The following is a 26138-nucleotide window of genomic DNA, read 5'->3' on the forward strand; positions in this document are numbered from 1 at the left end:
CCTCTTTACATATATATATATATATATATATATATATATATATATATATATATATATATATATATATATATTGCTTTCCAGCGATAAAGGTTAACTCTACCCGTTTTCTCTCTATTACAGATGACTTAACATGGTGGGTGTGGTAGGTACGGCATGGGCAAGGGGCAGGGCAGGGGGGTTGCGTCATTCTCCTGGGGTTAAGGTTAGGGCGTGTGGGCGGGAATGGGCGGACAGTGAAAGTAAGTGTATGGGGTGGTGGGGGAGGGAGGAGAGATGGTGGCCATGTTTTTGTGCATGGTCGGGAGCGAGCCAGCGTGCCCGCCAGTCCCTGGTAGGGGGGCAGGAATTAAAGAGAGTGTAGGTATTTATTTACCTATTGTTATACAGGAAGGTTTATAGATAGATGGTGTGGGTGGGTGTTTGCTTACCTTAGCCTTCACCGGATGGTTTAGATAGGATGTGGGTGTTTACCTTAACCAGTACGAGAAGGTTTAAGATGATATGGGTGTTTACCTTAACTCATGCGGGAAGGTTTAAGGTAATATGGGTATTTACCTTATGCCATGCAGGAAGGTTTATGATATGGGTATTTACCTTAGCCCATACAGGAAGGTTTATGATATGGGTAATTACCTTAACCCATACAGGAAGGTTTATGATATGGGTATTTACCTTAGCCCATACAGGAAGGTTTATGATATGGGTAATTACCTTAACCCATACAGGAAGGTTTAAGGTAATATGGGTATTTACCTTAACCCATACAGGAAGGTTTAAGATAATATGGGTATTACCTTAGCCCATACAGGAAGGTTTAAGGTAATATGGGTATTTACCTTAACCCATACAGGAAGGTTTAAGATAATATGGGTATTACCTTAGCCCATACAGGAAGGTTTAAGATGATATGGGTATTTACCTTAACCCATACAGGAAGGATTAAGGTAATTTGAGTATTTACCTTAATCCATATAAGGATGTTTGAAGATGACATGGGTATTTATCTTAACCCATACAGGAAAGTTTTAAGATAATATGGGTTTACCTTAATCTGTACAGGATCTTTTAAGATATGGGAATTTATCACCTTATCAAACTCAAGAAAAAAATATATTTCTTTTAATCAGGATTTTGTAATTAGCCAGGATCCTTATACGTGACTTTTAGATGGTGATGATAAAGTTTCTCATGCAGTTAATTAACATATTCTATCTTCACAGTAAATACGGTGTCATTAAAAGGCACAATAGATACAACGTTGTTATAAAGTGTTTCGGGTGATTACATAAAATTGTTAGAGTTTCAAACAAGAGAGGATGAAAGAAAAATTGAGGAAAGATAATCGTACAGACTGAATTATGTCAAGAAATAAATCGTCAATAACAACACAGACTTTCTCTCTCTCTCTCTCTCTCTCTCTCTCTCTCTCTCTCTCTCTCTCTCTCTCTCTCTCTCTCTCTCTCTCTCTCTCTCTCCTCGGGGAAGAATAAATTTCCACAATACCACAGTAGTGACGAGTTTATTTCCACAATACCACAGTAGTGACGAGTTTATTTCCACAACACCACAGTAGTGACGAGTTTATTTCCACAACACCACAGTGGTGACGAGTTTATTTCCACAATACCACAGTAGTGACGAGTTTATTTCCACAATACCACAGTAGTGACGAGTTTATTTCCACAACACCACAGTGGTGACGAGTTTATTTCCACAATACCACAGTAGTGACGAGTTTATTTCCACAATACCACAGTAGTGACGAGTTTATTTCCGCAGTACCACAGTAGTGACGAGTTTATTTCCACAGTACCACAGTAGTGACGAGTTTATTTCCACAATACCACAGTAGTGACGAGTTTATTTCCACAATACCACAGTGGTGACGAGTTTATTTCCACAATACCACTGTGGTGACGAGTTTATTTCCACAATACCACAGTAGTGACGAGTTTATTTCCACAACACCACAGTGGTGACGAGTTTATTTCCACAATACCACAGTAGTGACGAGTTTATTTCCACAATACCACAGTAGTGACGAGTTTATTTCCGCAGTACCACAGTAGTGACGAGTTTATTTCCACAGTACCACAGTAGTGACGAGTTTATTTCCACAATACCACAGTAGTGACGAGTTTATTTCCACAATACCACAGTGGTGACGAGTTTATTTCCACAATACCACTGTGGTGACGAGTTTATTTCCACAATGCCACAGTAGTGACGAGTTTTTTTCCACAATACCACAGTGGTGACGAGTTTATTTCCACAATACCACAGTGGTGACGAGTTTATTTCCACAATACCACAGTAGTGACGGGTTTATTTCCACAATACCACAGTAGTGACGAGTTTATTTCTGGGTAAACAATTCTGATGCTAACTCCACGACCTGACCTGACATTAGTGCGAGATAAGTGCAAAGTCTCGGTTATACGAGCCTGAGCGGAGGAGAGAGATAGAGTGTGTGAGTGACACGAGAAGAGCCGAATCGTAGCAGGTTTAATTTGGAGTCCAATTTGACCTTAGAATGTGGCAACCAGGGAGGACACACACACACACACGCCCCATATTGGCTCGCCTAGGGCCTGGCCTGGCCTCGCCAATGATATCGTTGCTGCTGGCGAGGAGCAGAGAGAGAGAGAGAGAGAGAGAGAGAGAGAGTGAAAGGAAGCTAGGCTCCTCCCGCGCCCGCCGCCCGCCGCCGCCAGCAGACAGACCAATCCACGGAGAAAGTCATCCCTGCAGGACTCGGCAAAGCCTATTACCCAAAATTGGGGTTGATGATATCAATTGGAGACTTCCGGTCGCCGTCAGCCCTGTGGCCCTGTTCAATCAACATCAAGCGTCTGTGGTACATGACCGGCACTAGGCGTGCGTGTGAGGGAGAGAGGACAGGACGCCATCAGTAACTTAACATATGTTCTACGGGGATGAAATGGTTGTCTTCCGCCAGGGTGATGATACGCGCACCGGACGAATTTTGCCACTCCGTCTAGTTTCATGGATTCTGTTCGAGACGTCTGCTTTATATAAGAACCCTATTTACTTATCACCTGTAATTAGATAAGATAGATGAATAATTGAAAGGAAAGCTTAGGTGGTAAAGGAATGCCTTAAAAGGAAATCGTAGTTGAGAAATTACTTTGAAAAGAAAGCCTGGAGCATATAAAGAAATATCGGAAGGCGATAGTATAGATGACGAGCGAATAATTGAAGAGGAAGCAAAGCAGATATGAAGATAACTGCTAGAAACCGTAAATAATAAGAGAACAACTGAAAACAATAGATAGAAAAATGAATGAATAATTGAAGAGGAAACCTACCTAATAAGAAAATCACATATAGAAACCCCTAGCTGATAGAATAACAAAAAAATAGTTGATGAAGGAATAACTGTAAAGAAAGCTTCAGAGATTAAGAAGTAAATGAAATGTAAGCGTAGCTGGTAAATGGAATAACTGGAAAAGAAACCCAAGATGATTAAGGAATAAATGAAGAGAAGACCTAAATGATAAGAGAATAATCGAAAATTGACCTGATGAAGATAAGTCAAAAGAAAACCTATCCATTATAGTATTGGAAAGAAAGCCTTAGTGAAAAGAAAGCCTATCCATTATAGAGTATTGGAAAGTCTAGTATCGTAATATAATTTATCTGAAACGCATAAAGTTTCTTTGACAAGATCCTAGTCTGTATAGCTGCATAGGGGAAAGCTTAAGGTTATTGAATATATATATATATATATATATATATATATATATATATATATATATATATATATATATATATATATATATAATCAGATGATATAAAGTGACTAAGTATTGCAGTGAATATTCGACAGATCAGATGCATGAGATTTTAAGTTTTAAATCCAATAGGTTATGTCGGACTGCCAATTGTACCACCATGACGGGAAATACTTAGAATTCTAAGTAAAAATCACAAGTCACTACAACATTGGAATGACGGCGGTTTATGCGAAACTTAAGAAGTTTCACTGTGTGAAGAAACGGACGGGAGATTTGCTTGTATAAAGGCATTACAAAGTCCGTGGTTCCTTAGAACACAACGGCACGACCCTTGAGCACGGTTGTACGACCCTCGAGTACGACGGCACGACCCTGGAGCACGACGGTACGACCCTGGAGCACGACGGTACGACCCTGGAGCACGACGGTACGACCCTTGAGCACGACGGTACGACCCTTGAGCACGACGGTACGACCCTTGAGCACGACGGTACGACCCTGGAGCACGACGGTACGACTCTTGAGCGAGACGGTACGACCCTTGAGCACGACGGTACGACCCTGGAGCACGATTGTACGACCCTGGAGTACGACGGTACGACCCTTGAGTCATGCTCAAGGGTCGTCCCACCACGCTCAAGGGTCGTGCCGTCGCATGCTAAATGATTTAACACATTATTGGTTGGTTGGTTATCCTTACATGTAAGTTCTTGCTTCATATATGTCCTTTGCAAGACAAAAATTAATCGGTTAATATTTTTCATGTTTTTATAAGCGAACGGAAAGAGATAGATAAATATTTCTGTATTACAGTAGGTAAATAATAGCAATGAATTAATTGGTTTCTTTTATAAATATTTCTTTCATCCGAGATGCACATACCTCATAACCAGTTATGAGGAGTTTACAAAGGTACCCCTCATAAATATACGTAATAGGCACAGATCTTCCTCACAGACATGAGGAAAGTAGACACATCCTCTTACAACTAACACACAAGGAAGAACATAACTACATAACTACACTTAAGGAAGTCCACAGATTCCTTCACCACCACACATGGACATGCCCAGATCCCCCTCATAACTACTCATAAATTCGACAGACCCCCTCACCACCACACATAAGGAAGTACAGAGATCCCCTCATAAATGATACTTGATTAAGGACACCGTTCCCCCCCCCTCACAAATTTACATGAGGAAGTACAGAGTTCCTCCTCACAACTAAATGTCATTTGTGAGGAAATACAGTCCTTAACTACACATGAGGAAGTACATAGATTCCCCTCACATATCCACATGAGGAAGTACACAGATCCTCAAAACTACGCATGAGGTACATAATCCTCCTGCAACTACAATGAGGAAGTACATGAATCTTCCTCACAACTGCACATGAGGAGGTACAAATTTTCCTCACAACTGCACATGAGGAAGTACATAAATCTTCCTCACAACTGCTCATGAGGAAGTACATAAATCTTCCTCACAACTGCTCATGAGGAAGTACATAAATCTTCCTCACAGCTGCACATGAGGAAGTACATAAATCTTCCTCACAACTGCACATGAGGAAGTACATAAATCTTCCTCACAACTGCTCATGAGGAAGTACATAAATCTTCCTCACAACTGCACATGAGGGAGTACAAATTTTCCTCACAACTACAATGAGGAAGTACATAAATCTTCCTCACAACTGCACATGAGGAAGTACATAAATCTTCCTCACAACTGCACATGAGGAAGTACAAATTTTCCTCACAACTACAATGAGGAAGTACATAAATCTTCCTCACAACTGCTCATGAGGAAGTACACAAATCTTCCTCAACTGCACATGAGGAAGTACACAAATCTTCCTCAAATGCACATGAGGAAGTACATAAATCTTACTCACAACTGCACATGAGGAAGTACATAAATCTTACTCACAACTGCACATGAGGAAGTACATAAATCTTACTCACAGCTGCACATGAGGAAGTACATAAATCTTACTCACAACTGCACATGAGGAAGTACATAAATCTTACTCACAGCTGCACATGAGGAAGTACATAAATCTTACTCACAACTGCACATGAGGAAGTACACAAATCTTCCTCAACTGCACATGAGGAAGTACATAAATCTTACTCACAACTGCACATGAGGAAGTACATAAATCTTACTCACAACTGCACATGAGGAAGTACATAAATCTTCCTCAACTGCACATGAGGAAGTACATAAATCTTACTCACAACTGCACATGAGGAAGTACATAAATCTTACTCACAACTGCACATGAGGAAGTACATAAATCTTACTCACAGCTGCACATGAGGAAGTACACAAATCTTCCTCAACTGCACATGAGGAAGTACATCAATCTTCCTCACAACTGCACATGAGGAAGTACATAAATCATCCTCAGCTACACACGAGGAAGTACGTAAATCTTCCTCAAATGCACATTAGGAAGTACATGAATCTTCCTCACAACTGCACATAAGGAAGTACATGAATCTTCCTCACAACTGCACATAAGGAAGTACATGAATCTTCCTCACAACTGCACATAAGGAAGTACATGAATCTTCCTCACAACTCCACATAAGGAAGTACATGAATCTTCCTCACAGCTACACATGAGGAAGTACATAAATCTTCCTCAACTGCACATGAGGAAGTACAAATTTTCCTCACAACTGCACATGAAGTACACAGACCCTCCTCACCACTACAGATAAGGAAACGCACAGATCCCTCCTCCCCCGCACCTCACACCTCCAGACATGAGGAAGTCAGCACAGCACGCCAGGCCCAGGACGACTCGCCAAACACTCCACGTAAATACCATCTGCTCTGTGCTACCGTGAGTCAGGTTTCTGTGGCCTCTGTCTGTCTGTGTATTTTTTTTTTTCTTAATTGTTTGAATGAGGAACTTTCTCGGGCGAAACAGCGACGCTGTTGGTTCCTTCCTAAACCTTCTTCCTCAAAAGGTCAGTTGGAGAGGACATGTCTCATTGTTCTCCATCCAGGGAAGTACGATGAGAATTCCTCACACTCTGGACTGGAAATTCTTGTCCTTATTCTATGCTTTGCCTCGGCATATTTCTCATTTCTTTTCATCCGACTACAATTTGGTTCTTTGATATATATATATATATATATATATATATATATATATATATATATATATATATATATATATATATATATATATCTTTTTTCTTTCGTACTATTCGCCATTTCCCGCATTAGCGAGGTAGCGCTATGAACAGAGGACTGGGCCTTAGAGGGAATATCCTCACCTGGCCCCCTTCTCTGTTCCTTCTTTTGGAAAATTAAAAAAATATATATATATATATATTTATTTTTTTTATTATACTTTGTATATATATATATATATATATATATATATATATATATATATATATTTTTTTTTTTTTTTTTTTTTTTTTCCGCTGTCTCCCGCGTTTTATATATATATTGTCGATAGATTTGTTTCTTGAATAGCTCTTATAATTTCCGATAGTTTTTTTTTATGATGTCGGTTTAGCTGAAGGACGTCTGGTGTCTGGAACAGTGTGTGTGTGTGTGTGTGTGTACGGTCATGAGGTCCATAGGCTCGGACCCTCTGGCCGGTGGAGCGGTGCGGTCATACGGTGCCCGTCTCTAGCTACTAGCCCTGTGGGGTCAACGAAACTGGTTCATAGCGAGAAACAGTCGCTGAGTAGCTCGTTAGTGGCATTAGCTGTCCACTAGTGGAGAGAGAGAGAGAGAGAGAGAGAGAGAGAGAGAGAGAGAGAGAGAGAGAGAGAGAGAGAGAGAGAGAGAGAGTCTTTTGAAACCCTAGATTCCACTTTCTGTTTTATGGCATCTTTACAGGAGCGACGTGAAATGAGTCAGATTGTAATCGCTCCAACGTAAACAAAAATGAAATATTGCGAGGAAAAAACAAAAATCAGACGCAACGTAAACAACGAATCGACTGAAGTACAGTTATGAACCAAAATACAATAACAACAGCAACAAAAAGAATTAGGTTATAAATAAAAGGTACGTTACCTCTGCAAGGAGCTGGCTGGCATTTATCAATACAGGAACCAAGTACCGAGCAGCAGGTAATGATACGTCCAGATTAAAAAAAAGAAATAAATAAAAAAGAGTAACGAAGAAAATATACGTTTTCTGCCATCATGTGCTGGAGGAAAGCATTAGTCAACATTTGAAGTATATATGGAAAAGTAAATATCGCCACGTACCACTTCAGTAACGGTAATGATATATATATATATATATATATATATATATATATATATATATATATATATATTATTCCATAAGGTTGGTGAGTTAGGAAGGAGTTTTTTGTCTCCGTCCATCTTGGGCGAATTAAGCAGGAAGTAATTATACCAATTCGCCTTTTTTTCCCGTATATTATTCATGAATATTTAACTTGCATGGTTGAGGGGGGTGGGGGTTCAAGCTTTATGACCACTTAGCGGATGGTAATAATTTAATTCACAGTAGATATAATTAGGGGTAGAGGTTGGAGAGTGGTGAAATATAGCACAGCAAAAAAATGATTCACTTGATAAATGCAACGGAGCAAATCATATAGGCAACACGTATGCTAAGCCACTGAGGGTGATCATGCTAATATAAACATAGGCAGATCATCTTGAACTGTGGGGGAAGCAACCTTTTTTTTTCTCTCTCTCTCTCTTAAGAAGGAATTTACAGCCTTAGGAGCGTAGTATAAAAACGTCCGGCGTCTGCAACAATGTCTGGCACTTCCCAAAGGCATTTGCTCTGTGGAAAAATATATATATGTATATCAGACTATTACAACATAAAAAGACATCTTGCTTGTTACCAAAGATCTTTATTCTTACATAAGCCACACTGCAGTGAAGTAATCTGAATTTCATGAAATTTGATGAATACTTGTTGAAAAGTGTTGTGGTTACTATTATCTAGTGAGCAGAATGCACCAATTGAGCACTGTTTCCTTAACAACGTTCAAAAATCCTAAATGCTTCGGTTTATGATATCAGTGATACATCTATATGCACACCAAGGTCTTGAAAGGTATTCAAATAGACTCGATGATGAAAAAAAGAAAAATAAGGGACCTCTCAGAGAAAACGAATGTTGATATGGTAAACTCCTACAAACGCAAAGTATACTTTCGCATCGTGAAATTCCTTTACAAAACATGAGTTGGGTCATTAATCGTACGTGATTTTATGATATACAAAAAACTAAGAACAGACTCCTTTTCAGTATGAGTTTGAGGTCACGTACAAAATACTTATAGAATTTAAAATGTTGATATTGGTTTTATTCTCAATACTACAGTTGAGAATATTATGATATTGTGCTCACTTATCCCTATACACACATAGAATATTAAAAAAAGTTGTATAACAAATCATAATTAGTCGCACTGAAGCCCCACAAAATTGAATGTCCTAAAATCAGCTTTCTGATTACTGTATCGATTGTAATATCCTTGAAGGCGGGCCCACCTGTCACCCATGTACTGTCCCCACTGTACACTCTGTACTGCCATCCTTCCATCTAACCCCAGATAGGTGCACTTCATCTAACATCTTACTGAATTGCTGTGTCTTTGTTTATCTAGACAATTGATATATACAAAGCAGAAATCACATTACTTTGTATCGTAAAGATTGGACGAGACAGAAGACGAAATGCGACATTATTAAAAGAAACATTTATTTTTTTTTTTTCGTACTCGAGAACACCATACATGGAATTAGCGCCATCTATTTCCTGGTTTTTTTTCAACTTCAAAAAATCATCACAATTTGACGTAATGCTAGTTGCTTAGTTTCCTCCTTGATGTGTCTATGTTACATTCCTTAGTATGATTCTACAGCACCGTTAAGTACGCAAGTGGAGAAGTGATGATATCCCCCCATTCGTTGTCCAGACGTGAGTGAGTGTGTGTGTGTGAGACTGGTGTATCTGCCGGACGGACATATAACGTTGAGCCCAGTGTGCTGGTGTGGGTAGCTGGATGGCGCAAGTAAGGATTCCCGTTTTCTGAGGCCTTAAAAGATTGTGTGCACATCTGATATTTGGTCAGTACCAGAAAAGACTGTAATTCTATAGCCATTTTTTTTTTTTTTTTTTTGGTATTAACGTTTTGGGCATCCAACAAATGTTGGTTAGGTTATGTTCGTTATGTTTAGTTTGGTTAAGATTTGTTTTTCCGATGTTTTTTTTGTATCTTTGAACTGTTGTGACCATGTCTAGCGATCAATACTTTTTGTGATTTCCCACACCCAAATCCCTGATTCCCACTCTGAGGTATTCCATTATCGTGGGATAGGAGGGACGGAGTATATGAAAAAAAAAAAGTAGTGATCTGCAGCTCAAGCAAAAGTTAGAATTGTAAAAAAAAAAACGAGAACAATTTCAAATTTTACAAACGGGTGATTGTCTGAAACTGTGATTGTATTGGTAATTTGCCTTTCTGGCCATCCTTGGGTGTGAAAATCAAGTTTTTAAATGTTATTTTACAGCCAAGGTTCGAGAAATGAAGTAGACCAATTTCCATAATTGCGTTATTTCGGCAATTGTTTGAAATAATCTACTCGTGTTAAGTTCTCTTATTACACCAGGTATGTAGTTTTCCTGGATTACTGCCGTAAAGCCAGAGTTTTGCATAACTTCCCCATACGAAAGTTTTTTTCCGTGGACTCTGGAATATATATATATATATATATATATATATATATATATATATATATATATATATATATATATATATATAAAGAATTGCAACGTTAATATTGGTGAAGGTCTATAGAAATTGGTTGACTTTATTGTTAAGATTTGTAAACAATTCACCTTGTCCTCATGATAAGTTTATGATACGCTCGTTGTCTGTCTTGGACAATCACATGTTTACCAAATGGTGTCCTAGTTACGTCTCTGTATATCAACTGACTAATATTTCTCTCTTGTCTCCCCTGATGTGATTATTACGCGAAAGTGCACTTGGGAACTTATCGTGTTTCATTTTCCCCGTTATGGAGGTAACGCAAGGAAACAGACGAAAGAATGGCCCAACCCACCCACATATGTATATACATACACGTCCACACACGCACATATACATACCTATACATTTCAGCATATATAGACATATACATATACACATGATTCATACTTACTGCCTAAATTTATTCATTACGTTGCCACCTCGCCACACATGACACCCCCTTCCCTCCCCCAACACGCGGGCGAGGTAACGCTAGGAAAAGACAACAAAGGTCACATTCGTATACATATACAGTTGACAAATGTGGATTTCAGAGGCGTCTGGTACCTTGTGTTGAATCCACTGACACCACCGCACGGGAATGGCTCGTTTGTAATGGCTAGTTGCTCATCACTCAATATTGTCCCGCGGAGTTTAATCCTTGTTTTATAGGTCCCTACCGATCGAAAAATGCCTCGTTTTCTTTCGTGTGTTTCTGGATTTGCCAACAAACTCTGATGAAAAAAAGTTGCTGAAGTTTTAGTCTACGGGTTTGTGGGTAGTCGGTAGTTTCGGGATAAAAGATAAATTCAAGGAAATGGAAAAGATATAGGTCTGAAATTTTGTTTGTCGGGGTCTCTTATTACAAGTTTTTATCATTTCGATAGTGGTGGAAAATGGCTAATTTGACAGACGCTCCAGATCTGAAGACGTATGGAAGTAGAAACTGTAACTGAAAATTTTGTTAAACATGTTCTCTCTATTTTTTTTTTTACGTTAAGATGACTGACCATTTCATGCTTTTCATATGCCAATGTCTTTAGGTAGACTTGTACTACAGGATTTTGAGTTGAATGATTACATTTGAAACTTTCAAAGTTTGATTTACTATTGACATATAGTGGATGGAGTACATGTACTACTTAAGCACTTGATCATTCTTGTGTTCACAGGTGTACAGTGCATCGGTGGTGGGTGTGATGTGGGTGGCGGTGGTGTTGCTGGGGCGGCCCAAGCCTCCTCTCCTCCCCACCACGACCCACACTCTCACGCGCCGCCCAGCAACTGCCAGTACTGGTGCCGGACGCCAGACGACCACTTCTACTGCTGCCGAGACGACTACCTCGTTGATCCTATAGGTGAACGACGACGACTTGTTCATTGTTATTATTACCATCATAGTCTTCGACTTTAGGAAGTTGTGGCTCTGTGGATAACACGTTTAGTTCCCCGACTATTTTTTGAGATCTGGGAATTACGTGAAGAAACAATGGTTATTATATATTAACTTTGGTCCTACAAATACCTGTTGGGGGTGAGAATATATGGTAGCCAATGAAATGATTCGAAGCGAGACCTCTAAACACTTTTTAAACTTGCCATACAGTCGATATGATACTCAAAATGTCGCTATGGTGAGTACAGCCTAGTTGAGTTAGTGAAGGCGTGCGCTTCAAACGTTCATGAGCAACTTCTTACGTGAAAGTTCACTAACAATGTTCTTTAATGAAAGTTCTTAAAGAGAGATTTCTTGTATGAAAGTTCACGAACAATATCTAAAAGTTCATGAACTATTTTGTAAAAGTTCTTGGGGAAAAAAAAGGCAAAAGATTTAGAAAAAACTCTTCTGAAAACTTTTATTTTATCAGACATGAACTTGACATATCAGAAGTAAACAGTTCATGTTCTCTTGCAACATTTCTGCCAACCAAGATTCGCGAGTAGTTGGTTTACGCCCTACGCAGCGATTCGACACGTATATATATGTGACATTTGACATCAAGAACTGGGGATTTATACATTTTTTTTTTTGTCATTACCGTTGTTTGTAGTAGTGTTAACTATTGTATTTCTGTTTCAGAACATCCGGGCTACTGCCCCGCCACCCGGGCAATCTGCGCGCCAACACACAAGCCGCTGCCGGACGCCCTGCCGCGCGTCGATGAAAATGGCGTCACCTTTCCTGACTTTCCCAAGGTGGGTCCTCGGCGCTTGACTTTTTTTTTTTTGTATGTACTTTCCCCCGTGCGTTTGGCAAGTTGTGTTTCGGTCCTTCTGTCATTATGTACTTTAGTGAAAGCTCGAGCAGTGAAGGTTCTTTCCACCTGTAATAATGTCGTCTCAACATTCCCCCCCCCCCTCCGCAATCATTACGACTGATTATATATATATATATATATATATATATATATATATATATATATATATATATTATCCCAATGCTGTTGGTAAGCATAAGAATCATGCTTTAAGATTCCCGTGTGAGACAGTTCGTCTAGATATGGATTTCTCTTTGGTTAACATTCATTATTAAAGTGTGTACAGTTGGGTCGTATTCGTTCGTTGAAAAATGGTAGACATATCTACTATAAACCCAGATGCTATCTTTCATACACATACTAAATGTATAACTATATAATTCAAGGTATCAAAAGTCTTTAGAAAATGAAAAGCAATTTCTCTTACGTCTGGCAAAGTTCGCGTACTGACAACAATCTAAGATGTTTAGCATTGACCATTGCTCTCATACTTGTTTCTGTAATCGGGAAAAGTATCTTTTTTTTTTTCGTTAACCTGTCACAGTGAACGGATACTGGGTCTTCAAAGCCTGCTGCAGTAAAAGGGTTAAACACCCTACCGTAAACTTCTGAGAATTTGTTGACACTCGCAAGAGGACAGTTATTACCTCTTATAGTTTAATGGTTACTGAATAAGAAAATCAGACTTTGGAAGTATGAGGCTGTTTACATAGCTTGAGGTGGATCGTTCACCACATTTCTCTACTCCACTTCTGGAGCAGCGGCAGAATTCATGGTTTGGACATAGCTATGCATATAGATGTACAAGTGTCCAATGATTCAAAACCCTTGATAGAACCACTTGGATCCAAATCCTCCCCAGAAAAAATTACGTTGCATAACGTAACTGGAATTGGCCTTGTAGTAAGACAAACACCTGACGAGCCTGCACGAAAGTAACACAATTATATGATTCAGCAAGTTAGCCTGATCCTCAGCCCACAAGGCGGTCTGCCCGCCATCTGTAGTTTTTTCTCGTGTTTCCCTTCAGTCTCCTTCCCCCAAGACTTTCGTCGCTTTTTACTCAAATCGCTAGTCATTTCCTCGACGACCTGTTTCCTGTACGGCGTATTGCCGGAGTTTGGATAGATAGACAACCAAATGGTTTACTCTCATTTTGGTGCTATCAAAGAGAACCAATTCTCCTGTGTTTAGGCCAGACATCCTCGCTTGGACTTGTAGGGTCTGTGTAGCCCAACCATTGACACTGGTATCGGAGTAATCTGCCAGCCAATCCTACACTGCTGATGATGATGCTCACATGTTTTCATATTGGTCACAAAATGACGTCGGTTTTGATCCTCCTGGCAGTCGATAGACCTAAAAGTGTTATAATGTCAGGTGTGAAATTTTTATGCTGGTAATGCTCATTGTAAAGAGAGATTTACTGTCTCGCCAGTATAGCCTGGGAGATATTTGGGCATCTCTGTCATAAGGAGTCGGATTTAACATGAAATATAACCTTCATGAAATGTTTATATTGTATATTTAAAATTTATAACTGTGGTTTCCCCAGCTTTTAAAGACTTTAAATGAATCAAAGATCTAATTTGGATTTTGCTAGTTATGCCATTAGAGGTCTTTCCTTAGATTGTACTAGTATTTCCTGCCATCTGGCTCATTTATAGCTGCACTGTAGAAGACACTGCAGGTACTTCTACTCATAATGATTCTCCTGGACCGAACTGTTCGTTCGGCAATCTTTGCCTCCATTGTTTCATTCTATTAGATTTTTTCAAACCACTTTGAAAAGTTGAATGTATTTCGTTCACATTTTGTGTGTAATAACAATGTTGGTTTCTAACGATGACTTGGGATTTCAAGGTAGTTTTAGAATGCTGTGACTTACGATCGTTTAACAATGATTGATTGGGACTACTTATAATAGCACAATAGGTATACGTTGGTTTACGTCGGTAATTTTTCATTAATCTAGTATGGTCTAAGAATGATTTCGTGTGATTTTCTTTTTTTATTTCCCTGTGGTACATTTGTCATGGAGTATAATCTGTGCTTGACAGTTCTGTGCTACGGACGGGGGTTGTCAGGTGTACGAGAAGTGCTGCTTCGACCGTTGCTTCCGGCGTCATATGTGCAAGTTCGCCTTCAGCGAGGATGGCGAGCTGACGGTGAGGGTCGGACGTGTTGGCCAACGACCACCAAATGTTAATGATCCTGGCCTCCTCTGTGATGGTTTATATATATATATATATATATATATATATATATATATATATATATATATATATATATATATATATATATGAATCCACGGGGATAATGAAACACGATAAGTTCCCAAGTGCACTTTCGTGTAATAATCACATCATTAGGGGGGGATACAGGAAAGAAATATGTCGCTTGATATACAACGAAGAGACGTAACTTAGACGCCAAATTCTCTTTTGAGCTTTTCTATACTTTGTTGCATATATAGCTTCGTAATTAGAGTCTTGCTCACTTAGCAATTTAAATGTGCACATAAAGGTTTCTTAGATATTATCATTGGACAGTGCATAGACTCCCAAGCTGTTACATAGTAGAAAGTGGGGTTTTACTTCGTATATCGACAGGTTTTTTTTTTTAAGATTTCTTCAAGCATATTTTCATCATCTCTTCCCGCAGTATTCGAGCGAACACGGCATCCAAGCCGACGTGGTGCAACACACCTACGCGTTTGATCCCAGCATACCTCTGTATTCGTAAGATGCCGAGGAGGGGCACAGATGAAGGTAGTACCAGCTTGAGGTATACCACTTAAACCAGATTGCAGTGACTTGGTAATAGTAAAGTGTGTAACCGACATACTCACGTTTCAGTATCCTGAAATAAAACCCATAGTATTACTAAATAGCATTTGGTGTCAACTAGGAATTGTCGTAATTAAAACTTAAAATACTGACTTGACTCTCCTCTACTAGAGGGTTTTATTCTTATGCCAGATCGAGTTTAAGGGCAAAATTGACGGAGGAAACCAAACGAACAAATCTGGGAGGATTTTGTGTGGAACCTGGCCATTGGCTTCACTGGTTAAGGCAGTTGATAGTTTTAAGTGCTGACCTAATGTCTTGTTAATCAAATGTGGTACGTTTCCTATATATTCTTGCATTAGTCCTACTATTGTCTGAGATCCAAAATGGCTTTACATTTATCTACTTAGTGTAACTGGAAAGCTGTTAGGAGACAATATGTCAACTCCATCACGACTACATTGTCCCATTTGGTTATGGTGTGACCTCTTGACATGCACTCCTAAAGGTGAAGCCAGGGCCTAGGCGATCATGTCTTGAGGCTGGAAACTTTAAATTTTCATTTAAAGTATTTGATAGTCAAGAAACTTTACTACGAGACTTATAACTGATAACATTAATACTTTCAAATTTTCTCAATTTTTACATTACCAAAAGTCTGGGAAAATATAACCTATTGTATACTTAGAGACTATTACTTTATAAAGGTTGAGTAATTTACCAAAAACTCTGATGAGAATATGAGGGCAAGTGACATTATTCCAATGCATAATGAAAGTGGGGAACATGTGGAGAAAGTCCTGGTACAGGTGACGCGGTAGGAAAAAAAAAAAAATATATATGGCCTTGAATCTTGTAGTTCGGTGGCCGACCTTCGTGGCGGAGGAGTTACACTAGCGCCGACCTCTGCGGCAATCCACACCAACGCTTCCTGACTCCAGCGAACACGACTGTGCATATATCCAAATACTTCGACTGCGACATTTATTTAAGATGAAGTTGACCCGCCTCTAATTCTCTCGGGGCCAGGACACAGTCCGGTCAGTTTTTATCTTGCCCGGAAGATGCGTGTTTCTATCTATAGCTGCTTGACACTGACGCCAGGGCGCAGGGGGGGTAAGCGCGCCTTATTGAAGGATGAAAACCTAACAAACCATTCATCGACAACGCATTCATTGGTAGGTGTAGTAGCTTGATAATGACGGTCTTAATGACCCTGGTTACTATATCGAGTGTAACGCAAAAGCGACCATAATCATTACGAATTAACATCGTCTCCGATGAAGTGGACAGGCCAATTGGTCTCCTGACCCTAATATTTCTCGCCATAAATTCCGTTCAAACTTTTCCTTCAAATTTGTTCTAAAAGTTTTAGAACAAAATTTACAAATGCTGCTACCTTGATACTTGTACCCGGTACTAACCTGAAGCCTGTAAACCTTCACATGTCAATCATGATCATGCTTTTGAAGTAGTGGATGGAAAAATGTAATTTTGTGTCATTAGGTCGTTTACAAGCGATTATTATACACATGTGGCCGTTGTTAACGATTCGCGGCCACAGTAAAGGGTATTGTGGGGTCGATTCTACCGAAGCAGGTTTAACATCTGTGTATCCCACCAGTGGCGTTTCATTCTATTGGAACCCAAAGAAGTAGGGATATATATAAAAATATTATGATTTGACATATTGGTCACCTTAAATCATCGAATATATAACCCAAAAGATGGTATCGTATAACCCAAATGAAGGCAAGGCACTTGAGCTTTCGATAACTAAAGTTCTTGTATTTCTACGTCTATCGTTACTCGAATATTATGTAACATTCGAGAAGTGTCACGCGATGTTACACAATACAAGAGGGGAAGGAGTTAGGGCCGAGATCATATAACAATAAACATTGAATGAAATTGAAACTTTGATATGCTCGTACAATTTAATCTAACAAATTACGTGCATAACACTAGAGTACAAGATAGGTAAATGAATGTTACGTACACTGGTGCATGAAGTCCATCCTAGCTCCCACACAGGAGGATGTCATGTCACTGAAATTTCAGTAGTACCACCACCACAATGTGGTGATGCTGGCTGGCGCAGACGATCTCTGCGCACCGGCATGATGCCATTCTGGCTGATCATGGTTACACTGCCGCACATTAGTTAGTCTCGGCCAAACGCACTGGGCACACTTTACATATGGTAATCTTGTGTGCTGTGGTGAATGTTGGTGTTGACATTTCCTGGCAATGTTTTGCCTGCTGGTTCAGGAATGCGAGAGGTGTAGGTATAGTCTACACTTGTATACATATCCTCATGAGCTAACTCTGGAGGCTTCAGCAGCTGAATCATGACAGTGGCTTGTATTTATTCAATCCTGGTTGAGACGCTCCACACCCTGCAGTGACTATAGTTGAGAAGCGAGTAGTGGACGTGTGTTGTTCAATGTCAGTCTTAACCACCATTATTACTGAGGTAATGCCACTGTAGGTGGCAATGAAGATGGTCTAATCCATTTGGTTTGTATGATCTTGAAGCGAAGCAACAGTTCATCACTTAACAATCTGGAGCATTTACTGTTTATTGCTTTATATGAAGCATATCTCTAACGTAGCTGAATTTTCCAGGTTAATGGTTCGGCTGAGGTTATCAATAAGTTAGACACAATGGTCAACCAATGTGTGTGTCCTGCGTGGCCAAAGTTCTTTAGTTCCTTCTCGTTGTCGAGTGTCTGGTTTTCGCGGGTGGGTTCCGTAGTGGGTATGAGAATGTCGCCCCTGACAATGATGGCTCGTTGGTGACAACATACTTTCGTGTTTGATTAATGCACCCATGACAGGACCATTAGTTGCAATGAAGGTTACATTAATCGCATGAGCCACAAAAGACAATTGCACACTTAATGATTTTATGGTAGCGAGGGTTTCCCTTGAGTCTTGCCGTCACACGAGACAAGCAAAGTTGGCTAGGCTATCTGGTCATGTATTTCTGACCTGGGGTACCTCGTACACACCTCTTGTGGCCTGGAAACTGCTGGCAGCCTTCGAAGATGTTTTGTACTACTAATTAACACATTTGTTGGTCCTGAATACTTGAAAACTTTGGTAGTGAACCAATTTTTGGTTTCAACGGCAGTCTTCACCGACGGAACCGTTTTGTTCTTTGGCTATTAAAGTCGTGTTCAGGCAGTGACGCCTTATATTCCATATACTGTATTTCATTTGAGTAGATTGTAATTTCCCTTGGTTCAAGATTATATATATATATATATATATATATATATATATATATATATATATATATATATATATATGTGTGTGTGTGTGTGTGCGTGTGGTTTGAATATTCATGGGACTGGATCGATCTTGCACCTTCCAGTGGTTCGAGGCTTTGTGAGACGTATTGGTTCAACGAGATAGATTTGAGAGTTCATGATACATTCTCCTCCGCAATGGCCCTTGGCTTCCTTAAAGCAAGTTACGTTTTATGAGATGTATCTGAGGCTTCATGGGAGTGGTTTGAAGCACCGATTAGGAGCCTTGTTCCACTTAGTCAACACAGGAAGTAGTCGGTCAGCACAGCGTAGGAGCGCGGGTACGCTGGGGCAAACTCGTCCACCAAAAGCAACAAGCAAGGAGGCTTACCGGCTTCCGTGACACTTCTTACTCCTCCCGCCACAGCCTTTGTTGTCCTTAACTTCCGATGTGTCTCCTACGCAGTGCTGGTTTTTATGGGTGAATCTGGAACGACACTTCGTTGTGGTTTACCCTGGGTATAAGGTCCGGGAATAGATGACATTATACGTCTTTTGTTTTTTTTTTCTTTAACTAGTTTTTGAAAGGTCAGGTGTATCTGGTGGGCGTTGAGGCCCACGATGACCACCAATTGGACGTCGTCGATGATATAGACCAAGGTGTTCCTCTCCGCCATACCCCGCTGCAAGATACACCTGACGGCGGAACACAGGTTTCGTGCAGCCTAGTCCAAGTGTCTCGTCGATTCGTGTAGCCTAGTTTCCTCGTCGATTCGTGTAGCATAGTTTCGTGCAGCATTCAGTATGGCAATCGTGCGGGTCTTAGCGATACATGGAAACGGACCTCCGTGGTGTGACTGATAGCGTTCCTGTCCGTAACGCATTCACGGGCCGCCCGCCCAAGGTCGAGCGCATAGCTTTGAATCCTGATTGTGACAGTCGGTCCACAGTCTACCTAGCTGTTCATTTTCCCACCGGGGTTGGTCGATAAATCGAGTATCTGGCTTATATATATATATATATATATATATATATATATATATATATATATATATATATATATATATTATATTGGATCGTCGTTTCCAGTGTTCGCCAGGTAGCGATAGGAACAGTCATAGAAAAGCCGCATTTTCTAGCATCCATTTTCGCAGTCACGCGTAATGCATCAAATTCACAGCTCCTTATCCACAACTAGGGTCCACATACTTTCCATATTTTCTTCCGTGGCTTCACATGCCCTCTCAGTCCACTGAAAGCACGTCGACCCCTGTATACCACATCTATCCCGTGCCCGCCGTTCGCCCTCTTGCATGTGCAGGTCCCAATCATTCAAAATATTTTTCTCTCCATCCTTACATACTCAATTTAGTCTCCCACTTCTCCTTGTTCCCTCCACCTTTCCTCACTCATTCTCTCCATTCCACACACCCTCTTCTGCTCTCTTAACATTCTATTACCACACATCTCTCTTACCTTTTCAATATTTACTCGATCAAACTAACTCGGACCACATATTGTCCACAGATATTTCTCTTCCAACACAGCCACCCTTCTCTACACATCCTCATTTAAAGCCCATGCTTTGAATTAATAAAAACAATGGTAAGACGACTAATCCTAAAGACATACCAATTTTTCCCCTCCCAGACAACGGCCTCTCCACACATTCAATGCTCCAAGAAACGTCGCCCCCTCACCCACCTTATGACTCGCTTTCACTTCCATGGTTCCATTCTCCGCCATGTCCACTTCCAGATGTCTAAAACACTGTACTTCCTCTAGATTCTCTCCGGTCACAATCGCATTCCATCTAATTTGTACCTCTACCCTGCTGAACTTAACTTTGTTTTTATTGGCATTTACTTCGTTTCCTTCTTTCACACATTCTTCCAAACTTTTGCAGTTTCACGCTTGAATCTGCCGCCAGTGCTGTATCATCAGCAGACAGCAACTGACTCACTTCCCTTGTCTTCCTCATCCCCCCATAAACCGCATACACTCCTCTCTTCAAGACTCTCGCATGTACCTCCCTCACCACCCCATCCATCAGCACGTTAGACAGCCATGGTAATATGACACACCTCTGCCGCAGACAAACCTTTATATATATATATATATATATATATATATATATATATATATATATATATATATATATCCCTGGGGATAGGGGATTAAGAATTCTTCCCACGTATTCCCTGCGTGTCGTAGAAGGCGACTAAAAGGGGAGGGAGCAGGGGGCTGGAAATCCTCCCCTCTCGTTTTTTTTTTAATTTTCCAAAAGGAGGAACAGAGGGGGGCCAGGTGAGGATATCCCACAAAGGCCCAGTCCTCTGTTCTTAACGCTACCTTGCTAACGCGGGAAATGGCGAATAGTTTAAAAGAAAAAAGAAAAGAAAGATATATATATATATATATATATATATATATATATATATATATATATATATATATATATATATATCTTTCTTTATATATATATATATATATATATATATATATATATATATATATATATATATATATATATATATATATATATATATATAACCGTTAATGAGATGGCCATGACATTGGTTAACATACAGTGTCAAATGGTTGTTAGACCAGGGAGGGGAAAAGACAGTCAGGATACTCACCTGGCCTGTCTTGTGGCAGTTAAAGTATTCACCATGACCCTAGAGCACGACCTTGAGGTATGCTTGAACTGGCTGGCTCAGGCCATCATCACCCCTCAAGGTCGTGCTCTCGTTCTCGAGTTGTACCGTCGCCCTCGAAAGGCTCAAGTGGGGAGAGTGGGCCGAATCTGTAGAAGTAGGACTTCACGCACCAGTCGAGGAAGGAAATTACAATGACTCGTCGTACTGACGGTCGTAACCCAACAGACAACGATTGGAGAGAGAGAGAGAGAGAGAGAGAGAGAGAGAGAGAGAGAGAGAGAGAGAATACGTTTGAAAGCTGGACTTTACAGAAGCCACTGTCAGGCGTGTGAGTATGTAATGAGCTGGTTGTGGACACCTTGACCGGCATGTCGTCATTCTTTTCCCAGTGGGAGAAACCTCCTTAATTCTACTCGATGTCGAGAGTTATTTATAACTTGAAGCTTGAGGATGGCTTTACCATTCTACGAACCCCAGAAGAAAGCCGTCAAGGCTATTAGAGGAGTGGTTATAATGACTGGATGTTGTGACGGCCTTACAGTAAGGTCCTGGCAGATGAGAAGCTTAATATCCAACCAGCCATCCAACCAACCATGCAGGACCCTTGGGTTATACACATGGTGTATGTGGCCTGAGAATAGTATGACAAATGACATCCAGGTGTTCATGTGCATTCAGCTGGTCGTTGGTAGTCTGAAACCTGAAGGTATGGATGGCGAACCTGGCAGTTGATTGATCTAAAGCACAAATAACGAATCGACTACCCTTACAGTCAGTCCCTTAATGAAAACATCGGGTCTGTGTACCTTAAAATACACTTCCTTGCTGAGAATTCTGGTCTAAATGCATAGGAGTAACGCGCACACGTACTGCACAAGTTAGGTCTATAAAAACTACCTGAAATATCAGCATAACAAAACTGGCCACAAAAAAAGATGTCGACTTCGTCGGAGACCTAGTGTGTACACAAGCCCTGGCGAGATATTATTGTGAACCATTATTCATTCTTCCACACACACACACACAGGTGGCTACTACAGAGATAAGATTGTGGGTGTACAGTGTGTTGAATGTTCGTCTGGTACTCTCTAATCAGCTGTACACATGTATATATATATTTTACGACGAATTATTCGCTGCTGAGAAAAAGTACACCATTTGCTGATAAATTGATCATTTCGTTTCATGTTTTGCAAGCTGCTCTTATGCCGTAATCTCTGGTGTAATGATAAATGAAGCACAGAGCAATATTATCAATAGATCAACTTCAGGTACATAAATGTCACCTTGATGTGGGTGCCTGGTCATTGTGGTATATTACGGCAAGGAACAGGTTGATTGATAGGTTAGCTACGTTGACCTCAGAGCCTTAGAAGGTCGTTTAAAATCCCCCCAGGAGCTGGGGAAACCTGTAGGAATTCGTGTTAGAAATCGACATGGCTCCTGAGACGGAGTCAATGGACCAGCCTGGCTATTGCAAAGTGAGTTTTAGCCGTGCCTTCTGGTCTGGCAGACTTGGTACGGGAAGTAAACACACCAGTAATGTTGTAGCTGATCCGGGCTGCCTCAGCAACTGCCCGCCAGCGCATGACTGAAGTTAGGCAATCGGACGGGGAAACATTTGTTAATGGAATGAACGCACGCGCACTTATCAGCAGAGCGTGGGGAGATATGAACCAAATTAAGTATAGGAAAGCCAGTCTCGTCTCCCATCCAAACCTTATATACAAAGAGCTAACGTCTTGCATACTACCTGTGCCACTACGTCTAGCGTCGGTTGTCGGCTAGGCTAGGCTAGGTCTCGAACCTGAATTATAGATACTGTTTGATCTACTTCTTGACCAAAGAGCCACGATGATTGCTGTATCCTGTTTATTGAATCCGAACTTGGCGCAGCGCTGACCGAAAAGGCTAAGCTACGTACGTCCTCAGGAGAAGATTACGGGCACCACTTGTGAAATCTTATCACACGGCTCCCACGCAACGCACCGGGCTAATCCTCTACTTACATCACATCACATGCGACAGGAGTTCTACCTACCCGCCGCCTCCTGCACGAATACCCATATCATACCCAAACCCAGCCAACATACGATGCCTTCATATATCCTGGGCAAGTTGTTTTATCTAAAACCTTTAAAAGGATGATACTTTAGCCATCTCGTACACAGAACCAGAGAGCATCTGTCACCCAATGGTAATATGCACAAACCTAGCGTGTATCACTGCGTTATACCACCTTTTTACCTCTCCATTCAGACTACGATAACTGTAATTATTACACCATCTTCCCTTGACCTTTAAGTAATACTCCGCACTTGCCCCCCGCCTTGTTCTCTCGTAATCGACGCTCTTCCTCAGTCCAGACCCACGAATACCTCACGCATGTCATCTCTGCTGACAAAGCCAAAAACTTCAACAAACGTCCTCCCACAAGAAGAGGATGTGGTCGAATAATGGCTCGCATACCTGTCATTTCATAAGGTATTAGTGTCTTGAAATGCACCAGTGGTATCTTAAATGGTTCCCGCCAGCCCTGATGTCCCTCACCTGCAAATGATGGAGAATGGGGAAGTAGTTCTAGCCTAGCCACACTTACCGTGCATCTCTCTCTTACAGTCTAGCAAATACCCCATCACTTGTGGCAGTGTGGTTGTCGCACCAGCCACAGAAGTTTGTCACTGAAAGACTTTGAAGGTCCTATAAACATGGCGATACACCAACAGACGTAAGGGATATAAGCTGCTCAGAGGTCGTCGTATGCCTAGAGGGAATATAGGAATGGCACGCCATTGCTGAATGCTAACCCTCCACCATCGACACAGTTGCACAGCTTCATATACCGTGAATCTGCTTTTCTCCATCACGAACAGGAGCACCAACCTTGAGTAAACCTCACAGGACTTAGTGTGAGACGTCAGGTAGCTCACATGGGTCAGAGGGTAGCTAACAGACCGCCACTCACTCACAGGACTTGGTGTGAGACATCAGGTAGCTCACATGGATCAGAGGGTAGCTAACAGACCGCCACTCACTCACACATATTCAGAGGAACCATCAATAACTTCTTTTTTTATGGCCTTGGGGACACCAACAGGGAATATGGCCTTAAGCCCAACACTAACTAGGGGATCTAAGGCACAAACTTCTATCCTGCTCTTTTTTTTTCAGAAGCGACGGTATTGTGCTATGTTGTGGGGTTGGCATCTGTCTCACCACCTGACAGGCACACGTCTGGATCAGTCAACGCGTTCCGCTGCTCAGTGTGGCCCGTAGTCATCAACACCGCCACAAGGAAGGTCCTCATTCATGACGATCGTGAAGGGGGTATGAGAACGACTCCTTGTGCTTCAGACTGATATAAATGAAGTATATAACTTGCACGCCTTAAGCTATGAGACTAACCTTAAGCTATGAGACTAACCTTAAGCTATGAGGCTAACCTTAAGCTGTGAGACTAACCTTAAGCTAAGAGACTAAGATAAGAGACTAACCTTAAGCTATGAGGCTAACCTTAAGCTAAGAGACTAAGATAAGAGACTAACCTTAAGCTATGAGGCTAACCTTAAGTTGTGAGACTAACCTTCAGCTGTGAGACTAACCTTAAGTTATGAGACTAACCTTAAGCTAAGAGATTAACCTTAAGCTATGAGGCTAACCTTAAGTTGTGAGACTAACCTTAAGTTATGAGACTAACCTTAAGCTAAGAGATTAAACTTAAGCTAAGAGACTAACCTTAAGCTATAAGTTGTGAGACTAACCTTGTGAGGCTAACCTTAAGCTAAGAGACTAACCTTAAGCTAAGAGACTAACCTTAAGCTATGAGACTAACCTTAAGCTATGAGGCTAACCTTAAGTTGTGAGACTAACCTTAAGTTGTAAGGCTATACAAGACTAACCTTAAGCTATGAGACTAACCTAAAGTTGAGACTAACCTTTAATCTGTCTCCTGGCGAGGAAGGTTGTCAGTAATGAGAAGCGTACTTGCACTTCCGTCAATCCCTGACTTTATCAACAGCCGAGGTATGTACAACCTTTCAGTGGGACGCGTCCCAGTCACCCCACAGTTGCTCCCAGTCACCCCACAGTTATTCCCAGTCACCCCACAGTTGTTCCCAATCACCCTACAGCTGCTCCATCACCCCACAGCTGCTCCCAGTCACCCTGCAGCTGCTCCGTCACACCACAGTTGCTCCCAGCCACCCCACAGCTGCCCTCAGCCACCCCACAGTTGCTCCCAGTCACCCCACAGCTGCTCCGTCACCCCACATCTGCTCCCAGCCACCCCACAGCTGCCCTCAGCCACCCCACAGTTGCTCCCAGTCACCCCACAGCTGCTCCCAGTCACCCTGCAGCTGCTCCGTCACACCACAGTTGCTCCCAGCCACCCCACAGATGCCCTCAGCCACCCCACAGTTGCTCCGTCACACCACAGTTGCTCCCATTCACCCCACAGCTTCCCTCAGCCACCCCACAGTTGCTCCCAGTCACCCCACAGCTGCTCCGTCACCCCACAGCTGCTCCCAAGTCTCGTTTGTCACCTTCTGCGTGTTAGGAACGACCTCGGCTCCCTGTGTGGGGAATGACGACCCCCCACCGTCGTCCACCAGGGCTGCTGCAGGTGGCC

At 41.3% G+C, this 26138-nt stretch overlaps 1 protein-coding gene across 1 annotated transcript; it reads left to right on the forward strand.

Annotated features, from left to right (window-relative positions):
- The first annotated feature begins 7361 nt into the window (after positions 1-7361).
- LOC139755759 (uncharacterized) lies at positions 7362-15649 on the forward strand. The gene is made up of 5 exons (XM_071674385.1): positions 7362-7413; positions 11720-11905; positions 12628-12743; positions 14866-14973; positions 15470-15649. Exons 1-5 carry the CDS (start codon positions 7362-7364, stop codon positions 15548-15550), a joined length of 543 nt encoding a protein of 180 aa, XP_071530486.1. The 3' UTR covers positions 15551-15649.
- Positions 15650-26138: the final 10489 nt, after the last annotated feature.

This window comes from Panulirus ornatus, chromosome 20 (assembly GCF_036320965.1).
Source record: "Panulirus ornatus isolate Po-2019 chromosome 20, ASM3632096v1, whole genome shotgun sequence".
Lineage (NCBI taxonomy): Eukaryota > Metazoa > Arthropoda > Malacostraca > Decapoda > Palinuridae > Panulirus > Panulirus ornatus.

What these genes read in the sequence shown, in the direction of transcription:
- LOC139755759 (XM_071674385.1), top strand. Translation starts at nt 7,362, where the DNA reads ATGAGGTCCATAGGCTCGGACCCTCTGGCCGGTGGAGCGGTGCGGTCA. An exon ending in TGGAGCGGTGCGGTCATACG is followed by an intron (nt 7,414 to 11,719) that starts GTGCCCGTCTCT and finishes TTGTGTTCACAG; the next exon opens with GTGTACAGTGCATCGGTGGT. An exon ending in GCGAGGATGGCGAGCTGACG is followed by an intron (nt 14,974 to 15,469) that starts GTGAGGGTCGGA and finishes CTCTTCCCGCAG; the next exon opens with TATTCGAGCGAACACGGCAT.